Genomic DNA, 14,087 nt, shown 5'->3' with positions numbered 1-14,087 from the left:
CCCGATGCGGGACTCGATCCCAGGACACTGAGATCATGACCCGAGCCGAAGGCAGCGGCTTAATCCACTGAGCCACCCAGGCGCCCCTAACACGCTGTTTCTAAAGGTGTTTTACATCAACTCGTTTGAAAACTAAGTTTTATTGGACTGACTTTACTTTGCAAATGTATTAATTTTGGTAAACCCCATATCTGCAGACTATATAGCTCATCGAGAAATGGCTGGTCTGGTGCTTCATGCACAAGACAGATAAGCTGTCATTTGTTATGGAAGTTATTGACAAACACTCAACAGCAGTGTGTCTTGCAGTGCAAACTTGGTTCTGTCCCTGCATTCGAGGGTGCGTGTGTCCAGTATTAGACTGCAGCTCCGAGCAGGGGCAGTTCCTGATAGGATGCCTTGTGCAGTGCCTGGCACATCGTAGGAGCTCAGTAAATGTTTGAGGGAATGTTTTCAATACTCATTCAACAAGGAAGGGCCGTAACTTAGGCACGCTAACGTGCTGGAGGACTGGATGTGGAAAAGACCTTGCAGAGCTGCTTAAATTGCTGGGAAGTAACTTTTTCCACACAGTTGAGGACATGTACTTTATACATCTTCCAGGCGGTACATGTAAACCTTTTTTTAAGCTCATTTTTAACTGGAAGTAAATGAAAGGTACACATTCAGGGCGAGGTAGTTCTCGTCCTGATAAAGTCACGTAGGCTTCTTCACACCTGCAAAATATTCTTTTTTTTTTTTAAGATTTTATTTATTTGACAGAGATCACAAGTAGGCAGAGAGGCAGGCAGAGAGAGAGAGAGAGAGGAGGAAGCAGACTCCCCGCTGAGCAGAGAGCCCGATGCGGGGCTCGATCCCAGGACCCTGAGATCATGACCTGAGCTAAAGGCAGAGGCTTTAACCCACTGATCTTTCCGATCATAAAACAGAAGGAAGAAGGGGATGGCATTCTTCCTCCAAACCCATCTACAGGAAGGAAAAATGCCACAGGTCTTCTGAGGCGCACCTGACTCTTCCCGTTTTTACAGGCATGTTCGCCACAGTTGCTGGTATATCTCAGCGGGCTCCTGTGCGCTGGTCAGAGAACGTGATCGGCGCAGCCATTTGCTTCCCGTATGTCATAGCACTTGATGATGAATTCATCACGGTGCACAGCATGTTGGACCAGCAGCAGAAGCAGACCCTGCCCTTTAAGGAAGGCCACATTCTACAGGATTTTGAAGGTACTGCTTTGCACAGAAATCTCAATGAAATTAGGTTATCAATCCATTTGTGATGTTCAGTAGATGTTAGTAAGGATCCATTCGGAGCTGGACCTCGGGCTAACTAACCTTCGAAGCTACACAGTTGCTGGTAATACAGTCTCTGGGCTCCAGGGCCTCCAAGGGCAAAGGGGAGATAGACATTTGGGCAGAGAGCTGTAGCAGTGGAAGAACTTGATAGGCATGAAACAAGGCCAGTTGGGAGAGCAGAGGAGGAAGTGTTTCTTGGAAATATCAGGGAGGGCTTCCTGAAGGAGATGGTATTTTAGCCAAATCTGTAAGGATGAGTAGGAGTCAGCCAAGCAGATCTGGTGTGAAAGAACACCAGGTAGAGGGAAAGGTGCCTGCAGATCTGCACAAGAGGGAGCCCTGAGCTTTAGGTCATGCGACCAATTAAGGATGACTATAGCACATCATGCTTGAGGGGGGCCGGCCTGAGATGAGGCTGCAGCAGACCAAGGCTGTGTGCACCAGTGAGCCAGGCAAGGGATTTCTTTCACTTTTCCTAAATTTTATTATGAACATTTTCAAACATACTGAAAAGTTGAAAGGAACACAAAGTGAAGCACCATAGACCGTTCAGCTAGACTCAACACTTGGAAAACATTTTGCCAAGCCGTTCAAAAGTAAGAAAAAGACATCATGACAGTTAATCTGAAATACTTCAACATGCATCTCTTAAGAATGAGAGCATTTTCCTATGTAACTGCAAAGCCCTTGCACCCCTTAGAAAATGAACTCTAATATCCTGGCCATGTTCAGATTTTCCCAGTTGTTCGAAGAAGATCTTTTATGATATTTTCCTCAAACTGGGAACGAATCTAGATTTATACGTTGCATTTGCCACTTAAGGATTTTAGCTCACCAAACATTGCCCTTCCTGTTCAGGACGTGACAGATATCACTTACTAAGACTTTCGGCCCCCACATTAAGCGTGTCACGCTTCAGTTGGGGGCCCCAGTACACACATCAGAAGGGCATGCCATGGACCAGTGGTAGAGGTGGGCACAGGGTCATGGGCACATAGAGGCTGCTGATGTAACCTCCCTTGCCCCCGGTGCAAACAAGGAGAGGCTTCCCAGGAAGAGGGACCCCTGTGTAGAGAAGGGACAGAATCTCCTCTGAGTATGAGAAAATGACTTCGCTTGTGATATAGGAGACACGTAATCTTAGCAAGAGAGCGAGTGGGAAGACTATAAGGAAGATGTCCAGGTAAGGAAAGATGAGGCCTTCTGTGACACCAGACAGTGGGGCTGGAGTGGAACGATAGCTTCCTAGGAGAGAAGAGTGGAAGATCTGGGAAGACTTGGCTGACCCTGAGTCATCCTTCAGACAGGAAGGAAACATCATCTCATTGCTTCCTGTACACAGGTGATAGTTTTCTTAAAACAGTGTCTGGAAGGGAGCAGAGCCCAAAGCTTCATAGCAGGAGTGTGCCTTCGATTAGAGCTCCAGTTCTGTGGACTGTCTGCACAAGGTCTCACAAATCCCATGAGGGTGATGGCCACGGGTCTGTGACCTCACAGGGCTGTCCGGAAGTGATAAGTTCAGACCAAAACTTGGTTATTTGGATGGTAGGTGAATCTGAAATACCTCATGGTTCAGAGTGTAGTATTATAATCTTAGTTTCCTATAAGCTAACATGGAAAGAAAAGAATTCTTAAAAAATTTTTATAAGAAGTATAGCATAATTCTCATAGATCACCATAATTGATCTCTACAACTTCTTTGGACCGTATGTTATGTATCTACTCAACTGATTTTATTTTATTTTATTAAGATTTTAGTTATTTGAGAGAGAGACAAAGCATGAGCAGAGGGAGAGGGAGAAGCAGGCTCCCTGCTGAGGGCCGAGCCCACACAGGCTCAATCCCAGGACTCTGGGATCATGACCTAAGGTGAAGTCAGATTCTTAACCAACTGAGCCAACCAGGTGCCCCACTACTCAGCTGATTTTAAATTAATCAGCCCCCCCCCTTTTAAGATTTTATTTATTTGAGAGAGTGAGAGAGCATGAGAAGGGGGTGGGTCAGAGGGAGAAGCAGACTCCTCGCAGAGCCTGGAGCCCAATGTGGGACTTGATCCGGGGGACTCCAGGATCACGACCTGAGCTGAAGGCAGTTGCTTAACCAGCTGAGCCACCCAGGCGCCCAGCACTTTCAAATAAATGGCAGAAAAGCTTATTTTTTACTTTGGAAATGTGGTATAGCATCCACTCTTTTCCTGACAGTTAACAATATGGGAGGAAGGAAAGAAAAGCATTGCAATCTATAATTTCTTTAGGAATTTTGTGTTGGGAGAACTACAGTGAAATCAGCCATCAGATTGGATGACAAGCCTGTTTTGGGAGAGCAGTGTATATCTGTGCAAGATGTTCTTTCTCTTTCCAACACTGTTGAATTTTTCCCCAGGAAGAGTGATTGTCGCCACCAGTAAAGGAGTTTACATCTTGGTTCCATTACCCCTGGAAAAGCAAATACAGGATCTTCTAGCAAGTCATAGAGTGGAAGAGGCTTTGGTTTTAGCAAAAGGAGCCCGGAGGAACATTCCAAAAGAAAAATTTCAGGTTTGTAATTAAGTCGGTCCCAAGAACGCATGCCGCCAAGCCACCAGCTAGCGAACATTCGGATCTCACTAACATACGTTGGCCCTTTCTGTGCGCCATGACCTTGCAGATCAGTTTTGGCTCTGGTGTTTTGTTTTCACAGCTTGTTCACGTCACACAGGTACGAAGGCTGTTTGCAGAGCAGTCAGAGACAGCTGGACTGAGGTCTCACTGCCCACCGAGCCCAATAAACCTCTGGTTTGATTCCAGGGTCTCATATACACACCAAGTAGTATTTCCAATTGACTCTCTTCTTCAGTGGGCCTTCAGAGAAGGGTCAGGAGCATAGTTCTCCTAAACCAGCAGAGTAACCGTATCAGCACATCACAGTTCAATATTCAGAATTGGTAAATACAACAGAGATAGGATTACTTTAAAATATCAGGGAGAAGTAAAGACAAATTTTAGACCTTGGATCAAAAGAGATAAAGTCTACTTGACTTTCAAATAGGGAGATGGTAGAAACCCATTCATTCAGTAGTTTTTTTTTTTTTTTTTAAGATTTTATTTATTTATTTGACAGAGAGAGACACACAGAGAGGGGGAACACAAGCAGGGGGAGTGGGAGAGGAGGAAGCAGGCTTCCCACCGAGCAGGGAGTCTGATGTGAGCTTTGATCCCAGGACCCTGGGATCATGACCTGAGCTGAAGGCAGTCACTTAACCCCTGAGCCACCCAGGTGCCCACATGCAGTTTTTCTGAACAAAAGGACAATATGGTCTGATGAGGAGAGTAGGGGAATAGATAAAATGCCCTAAAATGGGGCTGGATATCTTTAATTTCTATGATTATATAAAAAAGAGTGGACTTTACAGATAATGCTATAGAAGCCAATATTAGTAAGAAAAAAATCCCAGCTGGTTCCTGTGGAATTATAAATATGTGAAACTACAATAAACCTCTTGTTCAAATTAGAAAAAAAAATTTTTTTTTAATTCTAAATTAGAATTTGTCTCCTGATTTAGAATTTGTATTTGTTGGGATGGAGTTGAATGTTAAAAGTTTATAGACTTCTAGTATCTATAGGAAAAGCTTTGTTAGCCATACTGATAAATGGCCCAATACTGCAGGAATCTATCTAATTATTTCTGGAGGAGAAAACTTTTAATGCACTCGAGACAGCAACTTTAATGTAGTTGGGGTGATAAATAAAACTGATCCCTCTCTCTCTCTGCCTGCCTCTCTGCATGCTTGTGATCTCTGTTAAATAAATAAATAAAATCTTTAAAAAAACCCAACTGATCCAAGAATCACAAGTTATTTTTATGTCCAATGAAATCAGGTTCCCTAAAAATTGCTGCTTGATCGGTTGTTAGGTTAGTTCATGTTACACTATGTATTTGAAAGTAATGAGACATCCTGTGAGTGTGTGTATGCTGTACTGAATATTGAAACTGATCATGCAAAGTTCTGTGATGTAATCATGATCCCTTGACAGTTACCAATCAGTCTGATTTCCACACGACTCACTGATTGTTGTGGGATGAAGTAATGCCTTCTGACCTCAGTTGCTTTCTGCTGCCAAGTAAAAGAAGACCAGACATGTAATTTATGGTTAGGGGTATGAAAGTGGGCATCTTTTTTGGTCATTTTTTCTTTTTTTGTCTAGTTGACACACGATGTTACGTTAATTTCAGGTGTACAGCTCAGGGATTCACTGACTCTATACATTATGCTATGCTCACTGCAAGTGAAGAGGGTGTCTTTTCTGCATTTAAAGGTTGATAGTGTTCCTTTTTGTTCTGGATTTTTTAAGATGAGACTTATCTATTTGCGTTCAGCAGGGGGCAGCAGAGGCAAAAAGAAGAGCTGTTCAGGGGCCTTGCTATGCTGAGCGCACTTCCCTCCGCAGCCTGTAGGTCAAAGCCAGGTGGGGTGGCCATACCTTCCATAGGGTCTGAGGTCTGTCATTGCCCTTTTTGCTCTCTACCCCATAAGCCTCCTGTGGACATCTTGGATGTTTAGGTGGGCCACATGTTGGGGCACCCCCTCCTTGCACACACACATGCTTTAGGTGTGCAACGTTTTCTTACAGAAATCTCCAGTGTTCCTTGTCTGATCTTTGCCCCCTCCCCTCTCCTTTTGCTGGAGTAGCTATGTGCAGTCAGTATGGGATCTTATTAGTTGTCATCTTGCTCGGACATCATCTGAGTGTCATCTTGGTATCTTTTCCTTTCCTTCATGCTTTCTGCCTTCTCGCATTTGCTGCAAACTCCTATATCTAAACCTGGAAATACACCCTCAGAATGATCTTGAATTCAGCCTTCATTCCCCGTGCCCATTGCTGTTGCTGTACAGACCCTTCTGTTTTGCCCAACCTCTGTGTGTGTGTGTGTGTGTGTGTGTGTGTATAGTCCATCCTCCATGCCACTGTGGGAATGTTCTTTCTGACTTATAGATGGACTCCTTTGCTTAGAGTACTGCGGCTTTCCAAGCCCTTCGTGGTCTGGCCCCGCCCACTTCCATGACCTACCTGCCGCCTCAAAGGCTTGAGGGCAGCCCCTTAACAGCTGACAGCTCCTAAAGGAGCCAACATCAACTCCTGAGCCCTGCAAGGTGCCTGGGCTCTGCTGGGCCTTTCAAAACAGTTTTGTTTTGTTTTTTTTTTTAAGATTTTGTTTATTTATTTGACAGACAGAGATCACAAGTAGGCAGAGAGGCAGGCAGAGAGAAAGAGAGGGGGAAGCAGGCTCCCTGCTGAGCAGAGAGCCCGATGCAGGGCTTGATCCTAGGACTCTGGGATCATGACCTGAGCCGAAGACAGAGGCTTTAACCCATTGAGCCACCCAGGTGCCCCTCAAAACAGTTTTAATTGTCAGAACGATTTAGAAGTAACCAGCACTACTATCTGAAGATGGGAAGGCAGGACAGCTGAGAGCTGGTTTCACGCATGGACACCTCTCTAGTTGCATGGGTGCCAGCCCTCAGAAGCAGCATGTGCCCCGCCCCTGACACTCCCCCTGCCCTCCATCCTCGTCCCTGCTCCCACCCTGTGCCTTGCCTCCAGTTAGCAGAAGGAGCCCTGGGCTTTCACACCCCTCTCTGCCCTCCCCTTTGCCTGATTCCTGATACATGCAGGTTTCAGTTACTGGGTGTGCTTCCGGACTGGACAGTGGTTTCCATACTCTGCTTACCCCTCTTTTTTTTTTTTTTCTGCTTACCCCTCTTATCTGAGTCCTCCCCGTCCCCCCAGGCAGAACCGATCCCTCCCCTGCTTTCTGCGGTTTGTGTGTCAACACTCAGCACAGGAGTCGGCACTTGGTTCAGGCCTTTCCTGCCCAAGTTCCTAGGTGGACTCTGTCCTCTTTGTCCCCAGGCACCCTAGTCCGGACTGGGCAGAAACTCACTGCTCTAAAAACAGAGCCCGGTATATAATGGATTGTGGAGCAGATGGTTTGTGTTAAAAAGCAGAACCAAGAGGGAAAAATAATATTGACAGCAAAGGAGAGAATTTTCCTGAATGTGTATGTGTTTTTGAGGATGAGACGTGACTCTTGTGATGATGAGGTGCATTATTTATTTTAGCCTTCGGGTGCTTCTGACCAAATGCTGGACCCCGGCTTAGAGGAACTCAAAAAGGAGAGGAAAAGGGACCACAGTCCAGCCTTGTCCCTCTCCTCCCGCCTTCATTTAAAGCAAGTATCTGCTTTGTGTTACTGACTCCTGAACTAGGGAGGACTTTATCAAGAAGTTTAATTCTGGGACTGGGATTAAGGACTAGTGCTTCCAGAGATCCCAGAGGGCCAGAGAGTTTAGATCTTTAAGAAAGCTGGACTTTCTTTTTTTTCTTTATGTTAAGGTATAAGATGTCATAAAGAAAGCGGCAGTAAGGAGACCTCTTGCATTAACAACGGCTTGTGTCAGGAAGCTCTCCTGATTTTTGTCATGTACTATGGAAAGTATTCATATTTAAGCTTGAACTCTGGTATCTGTGGGGTACTTTTTCTATTTCACCTAAAACTATTTGAGTATGTATCTTTAAAAGGCAAGATTCCCCTTTTAAATGTAACCACAGTGCTATCTACAGTACTCCCCAAAGTCATCAGAGAGTCCTTCAACGAACAGAGTCCCATCAGTGTTCACATGTCCCAGGTGTCCTGCGAATGCTGCGTCTTGCCATTCTCCTTGTCCCCCACAGAAGTCCCAGGCACAAGCATGTGCCCGAGCCGCTCGGAAGCAACCTCTGTGCAGACCTGCCACCCTGTCTTTGATTTATGTAGTTAGGGTCCTTTGTTTCGTTTGACTTTTGCTTTCTAGGGATCGCTCTCTGGAATTTAATTTTGTTTTCTGATTATGTAAAATATTTACGGAGCTCGAAGGAATCTCTTCTCCCTTCACCTCTCTTGCCCCCCACCCCCAGTCCCTCTCTGTTCCTTCTTCCCTGTCCCCGGGTCTTTTTTTGGTGTGAAACTTGTGATTTGTGTTCTAATGGTTACCCTAGTCCTTTGGTTTTCTCTTCGTCTTGCGGGAGGATGGAGAGAGCTCCTGTTTTCTGTTGTTTACCCCCTTTGAGCAGCACTTTGGAATTAGCTGGTGAGCTCTTGTTGCCTTCCCCTCTTCTTCCCCAGCATCTGTATGAAAGTCCCATCCCTTTATCCCCACCATGTCCGTGAGCACATTTTCCTTCTGTGTCATCTCCCCATGGCCCCCTGGTTTTGATGGTCACGTAGTCTCTGCTGTCGCATGCATACAGCCATCTTCTGTCTCCCTTATATTTGTCCATCATTGTTCAGGGCAGATGCATATGGAACGCTCGGGGCACATTTTATGCTGCCGACTCTCCGGGCCTCTGGTTTTCCGCAGCTATCGATCCTCCTGCAGATGTCCCAGCAGGGGCATATGGGAGCACTGTCCCTGCACGTTGACAGCAGTTCCTCTACAGCCTTTATACTTGGGGGCCCATGTGGCTGGCTGTAAAGTCTTTGACTCATGTTATCTTTCAGTGAGAAACTTAAGTAATTTCCACCATTATGTTTTGCCATCAAGAGCTGACCAGTATTGGGTGACAATCTCAATTCCTTGCCCTTATAGCGACTTGGTTTTTTGCCTTGAATGCCCAAAGGAGTTTTTCCTTGTCTTTCAAGCTCAGTCTCTCCTTGTCACCTGGCAAAGTAGAGCCGGTGAAGACCCTTTCCCCGGCAGTCAGGCTTTCCAGTGATAGTGGTTTGGGAACTCTGGCTTTCGTGGCCTCACAGCCCCTTTTCCTCTGTCCACTTCCCCCCCCCCCCCATTTTCTAACATCATCTGGTTCCTGTAGTTGGTGGTGGGTTTGGCTTGTGCTTTTGGGTTTGTGGACATGCCCAGTCACTTTGTGCTATTACAAATGTTGGCAGTAGGGTTTTGGTTTTGTTATCCCTGATTGTTTTGTCTGTTTTACTTGTGGCAAAACACACAGTAACATAAAATTTACCATCCTCACCTTTTGTAAATCTACAGTTCAGTGGCGTTGAGCATGTTCCCACTGTTGGTCACCCATCACCACCACGCACCTCCAGAATGTCTTCCCATCTTGCAGAACTGAAACTCTGTCCTCATTAAGCAGTAGCTCCCCATCCCCCTCCTCGTGGCAATGCCATGCTTTCTGTGTCAATGATTTTGACTGTCAGATACCTCATGTAAGTGGAATCATGCAGGATTTGTCCTTTTGTTCCACGGCTTGCTTTACTTAGTATGATGTAATCAAGCCTCTTCCATAGTTATATGTCCGAATGTCCTTCCTCTTTAAGGCTGAGTAGTATATTCCATTGTACACAAGTACTGCATTTTGTTTTTCCGTTCATCCACTAAAGGACACTTGGGTTGTTTCTACCCTTTGTCTATTGTGAACTGCTCTGAACTAATTGTTCTGTTTTATGAGAAGGCTACAAGAGTAAAAAGACTGCCCTGCCACAGTCTTTCCAGATACCATGGTTCTGAAGCATTTTAAAGTAATACTTAAAGTTTTAGTAAACTTACACACATATACTCACAAACACATTCTACTTGGTGAAACCTACTCTAAATCAATCAAAAACATAAGTAACAAAAAACTACTTGCACTTTAAAGCACAGAAGGTATTCTGATTTCTCTAAAACGTCAGGCCTTCCTTCAAAAAAATTTTTAAATAAAGAATGGCCTCATAGAAAAATGAATATGAACAGATATTTCATAGAAAGTAAAATCACCTGCCTTATGAATGTATGAAAAGATATTTTGTCTTATGCATACAGAGATGTGCAAACTAAAAGTTCATGAGTTTATTTTCCATTCAGATTGTTAAAATCAGAGGGTTTGGGGATACTCTGTTGAGGGAGTGGGGAAATGGACACTTGCAGAAGTCACTTCTACTAATGTAAATTGCCTGCAGGAGGACGAACTGATAATCTCTCTCCAAGTTACACAGTACAGTTCTCCTAAGGGGTATTCTACAGGTCTAAGCACAAAAATGCCAAATAACCAATGGAGAAGACTCTACATGATCAAATTGGTTGTTTAAGAAGAAACCCAACAACCCAGATGCTGCTGAGAGAGGAGTGGTTAAATGCGCTGTGGTCGAAGAAGTAGCAGGCTGAGACTACATCAGGTAGCAGGAGATCAGCTAGATAGCTTATCTAAAGATTGCAAACACCTACAAATCCAACGGGAGATTGAAAAGAAGAAGAACAGCAATTCTAGAAACAGAAAATCAACCACTTTCTGTAAGGTAGGACTCGTGGAGAAGTAAATCCAAAGCAATGGGAAGATAGACTGTGGGGGGAGGGGCCAGCTCCCGGCAAGCGACAGAGCAGCGGAGCACAAAATCAGGACTTTTAAAAACCTGTTCCGCTGAGGGACATCGCTCCAGAGGCTAAACCGCAGTGAAGCTCACGCGGGGTCAGCGTGGCCTCAGGTCCCGCAGGGTCACAGAAGGATCGGGGGTGTCTGAGTGTCACCGAGCTCACAGGTATTAGAACGGGGAAGCCGGCTACAGAGACAGAGCCGAGGAATGAGCTCTCAGCTCGGGGTTACCTTGAACCAGTCGCAGGCTTGGTGAGCTCGGAGCGTGGCCAGAGGCCAGGGAGACAGGAGTAATTGGGCGCTATTTTCTGAGGGCACTGAGGAGTGGGGCCCCGAGCTGTCGGCTCCTCCGGGCCGTAGACTGGGAGGCCGCCATTTTCATTCCCATTCTCCGGAACTCTCTGGAAAGCGCTCAAGGAACAAAAGCTCTGGAAAGCAAACCCAAACGGATAACTCAGCCCGGCCCCTGGTAAGGGCAGCGCAATTCCGCCTGGGGCAAAGACACTTGAGAATCACTACAACAGGTACCTCCCCCAGAAGATCAACAAGAAATCCAGCCAGAACCAAGATCACCTACCAAGGAGTGCAGGTTCAATACCAAGGAGAGCAGCGGAATCTAGAGGAGGAGAAAGCAAAGCACAGAACTCATGGCTTTCTCCCCATGATTCCTTAGTCTTGCAGTTTTTTACTTTTTTATTTTTTTTTAAAGATTTTATTTATTTATTTGACAGAGAGATCACAAGTAGACGGAGAGGCAGGCAGAGAGAGAGAGATAGAGGGAAGCAGACTCCCTGCCGAGCAGAGTCCGACACGGGACTCAATCCTAGGAGCCTGAGATCATTACCTGAGCCGAAGGCAGCAGCTTAACCCACTGAGCCACCCAGGCGCCCAGCAGTTTTTTACTTTTTTAACCATTTCTTTTTTTAACGTTTTTAAACTAGTTCATCTAAGATATATATATATTTTTTTCTTTTTTATATTTTTTCTTTATTTGTTTTCTTTTTTTATTGTTTCTTTCTTTTCTTTTCTTTTTTTTTCCTGAACCTCTTTTTATCCCTTCCCCCCCCCCCCACCATGATTTGGGATCTCTTCTGATTTGGTTAAAGCATATTTTCCTGGGGTCTTTGCCACCCTTTTAGTATTTTACTTGCTCCTTCATATACTCTTATCTGGACAAAATGACAAGACGGAAAAATTCACAACAAAAAAAAAGAATAAGAGGCAGTACCGAAGGCTAGGGACCTAATCAATACAGACATTGGTAATATGTCAGATCTAGAGTTCAGAATGCCGATTCTCAAGGTTCTAGCCAGGCTCGAAAAAGGCATGGAAGATATTAGAGAAACCCTCTCAGGAGATTAAAAGCCCTTTCTGGAGAAATAAAAGAACTAAAATCTAACCAAGTTGAAATAAAAAAAAGCTATTAATGAGGTACAATCAAAAATGGAGGCTCTCACTGCTAGGATAAATGAGGCAGAAGAAAGAATTAGTGATATAGAAGACCAAATGACAGAGAATAAAGAAGCTGAGCAAAAGAGGGACAAACAGCTACTGGACCACGAGGGGAGAATTCGAGAGATAAGTGACACCATAAGACGAAACAACATTAGAATAATCGGGATTCCAGAAGAAGAAGAATGAGAGAGGGGAGCAGAAGGTATATTGGAGAGAATTATTGGAGAGAATTTCCCTAGTATGGCAAAGGGAACAGCATCAAAATCCATGAGGTGCAGAGAACCCCCCTCAAAATCAACAAGAATAGGTCCACACCCCGGCACCTAGTAATAAAATTTACAAGTCTCAGTGACAAAGAGAAAATCCTGAAAGCAGCCCAGGAAAAGAAGTCTGTAACATACAATGGTAAAAATATTAGATTGGCAGCAAACTTATCCACAGACACCTGGCAGGCCAGAAAGAGCTGGCATTCAGAGCACTAAACAAGAAAAACATGCAGCCAAGAATACCATATCCAGCTAGGCTATCATTGAAAATAGAAGAAGAGATAAAAAGCTTCCAGGACAAACAAAAACTGAAAGAATTTGCAAACACCAAACCAGCTCTACAGGAAATACTGAAAGGGGTCCTCTAAGCAAAGAGAGAGCCTAAAAGTAGTAGATCAGAAAGGAACAGAGACAATATACAGGAACAGTCACCTTACAGGCAATACAATGGCACTAAATTCATATGTCTCAATAGTTACCCTGAATGTTAATGGGCTAAATGCCCCAATCAAAAGACACAGGGTATCAGAATGGATAAAAAACAAAACCCATCTATATGTTGTCTACAAGAAACTCATTTCAGACCCAAAGACACCTCCAGATTTAAAGTGAGGGCGTGGAAAACAATTTACCATGTTAATGGACATCAGAAGAAAGCAGGGGTGACAATCCTTAGATCAGATCAATTAGATTTTAAGCCAAAGACTATAATAAGAGATGAGTAAGGACACTATATCATACTCAAAGGATCTGTCCAAGAAGAAGATCTAACAATTTTAAATATCTATGCCCCTAATGGAGCAGCCAACTATATAAACCAATTAATAACAAAATCAAAGAAACACATCAACAATAATATAATAATAGTAGGGGACTTTAACACTCCCCTCACTGAAATGGACAGATCATCCAAGCAAAAGATCAACAAGGAAATAAAAGCCTTAAAAGACACACTGGACCAGAGGGACATCACAGATCTATTCAGAACATTTCATCCCAAAGCAACAGAATACACATTCTTCTCCAGTGCACATGGAACATTCTCCAGAATAGATCACATCCTGGGTCCTAATCGGGTCTCAACCGGTATCAAAAGATTGGGATCATTCCCTGCATATTTTCAGAGCACAATGCTCTGAAGCTAGAACTCAGTCACAAGAGGAAATTTGGAAAGAACCCAAATACATGGATACTAAATAGCATCCTTTTAAAGAATGAATGGGTCAACCAGGAAATTAAAGAAGAATTGAAAACATTCATGGAAACAAATGATAATGAAAACACAACAGTTCAAAGTCTGTGGGACACAGCAAAGGCAGTCCTGAGAGGACAATATATAGTGGTACAAGCCTTTCTCAAGAAACAAGAAAGGTCTCAAGTACACAACCTAACCCTGCACCTAAAGGACCTGGAGAAAGAACAAGAAAGCAAGCCTAAACCCAGTAGGAGAAGAGAAATCAAAAAGATCAGAGCAGAAATCAATGAAATAGAAACCAAATAAACAATAGAGCAAATCAATGCAACTAGGAGCTGGTTCTTTGAAAGAATGAATAAGATTGATAAACCCCTGGCCAGACTTATCAAAAAGAAAAGAGAAAGGATCCAAATAAATAAAATCATGAATGAAAGAGGAGAGATCACATCTAACACCAAAGAAATACAATTATAAGAACATATTATGAGCAACTCTACGCCAACAAATTTGACAATCTGGAAGAAATGGATGCATTCCTAGAGACAT

General features: G+C 44.0%; 1 protein-coding gene across 1 annotated transcript in view; it reads left to right on the top strand.

Moving 5' to 3' along the window:
- TGFBRAP1 (transforming growth factor beta receptor associated protein 1) overlaps nucleotides 1-14,087 on the top strand; it is a 72,980-nt gene that overhangs the window by 35,104 nt on the left and 23,789 nt on the right. Inside the window, exons 3-4 of the mRNA XM_059406364.1 lie at nucleotides 1,029-1,223; nucleotides 3,675-3,829. Of these exons, the coding sequence (XP_059262347.1) occupies nucleotides 1,029-1,223; nucleotides 3,675-3,829 (350 nt within the window). The remainder of the gene's footprint in view (nucleotides 1-1,028; nucleotides 1,224-3,674; nucleotides 3,830-14,087) is intronic.

Source organism: Mustela nigripes, chromosome 7 (genome assembly GCF_022355385.1).
Source record: "Mustela nigripes isolate SB6536 chromosome 7, MUSNIG.SB6536, whole genome shotgun sequence".
Classification (NCBI taxonomy): domain Eukaryota; kingdom Metazoa; phylum Chordata; class Mammalia; order Carnivora; family Mustelidae; genus Mustela; species Mustela nigripes.
The sequence above is the reverse complement of the archived record's forward strand: the minus strand, read 5'-3'. Positions and strand labels throughout refer to the sequence as shown.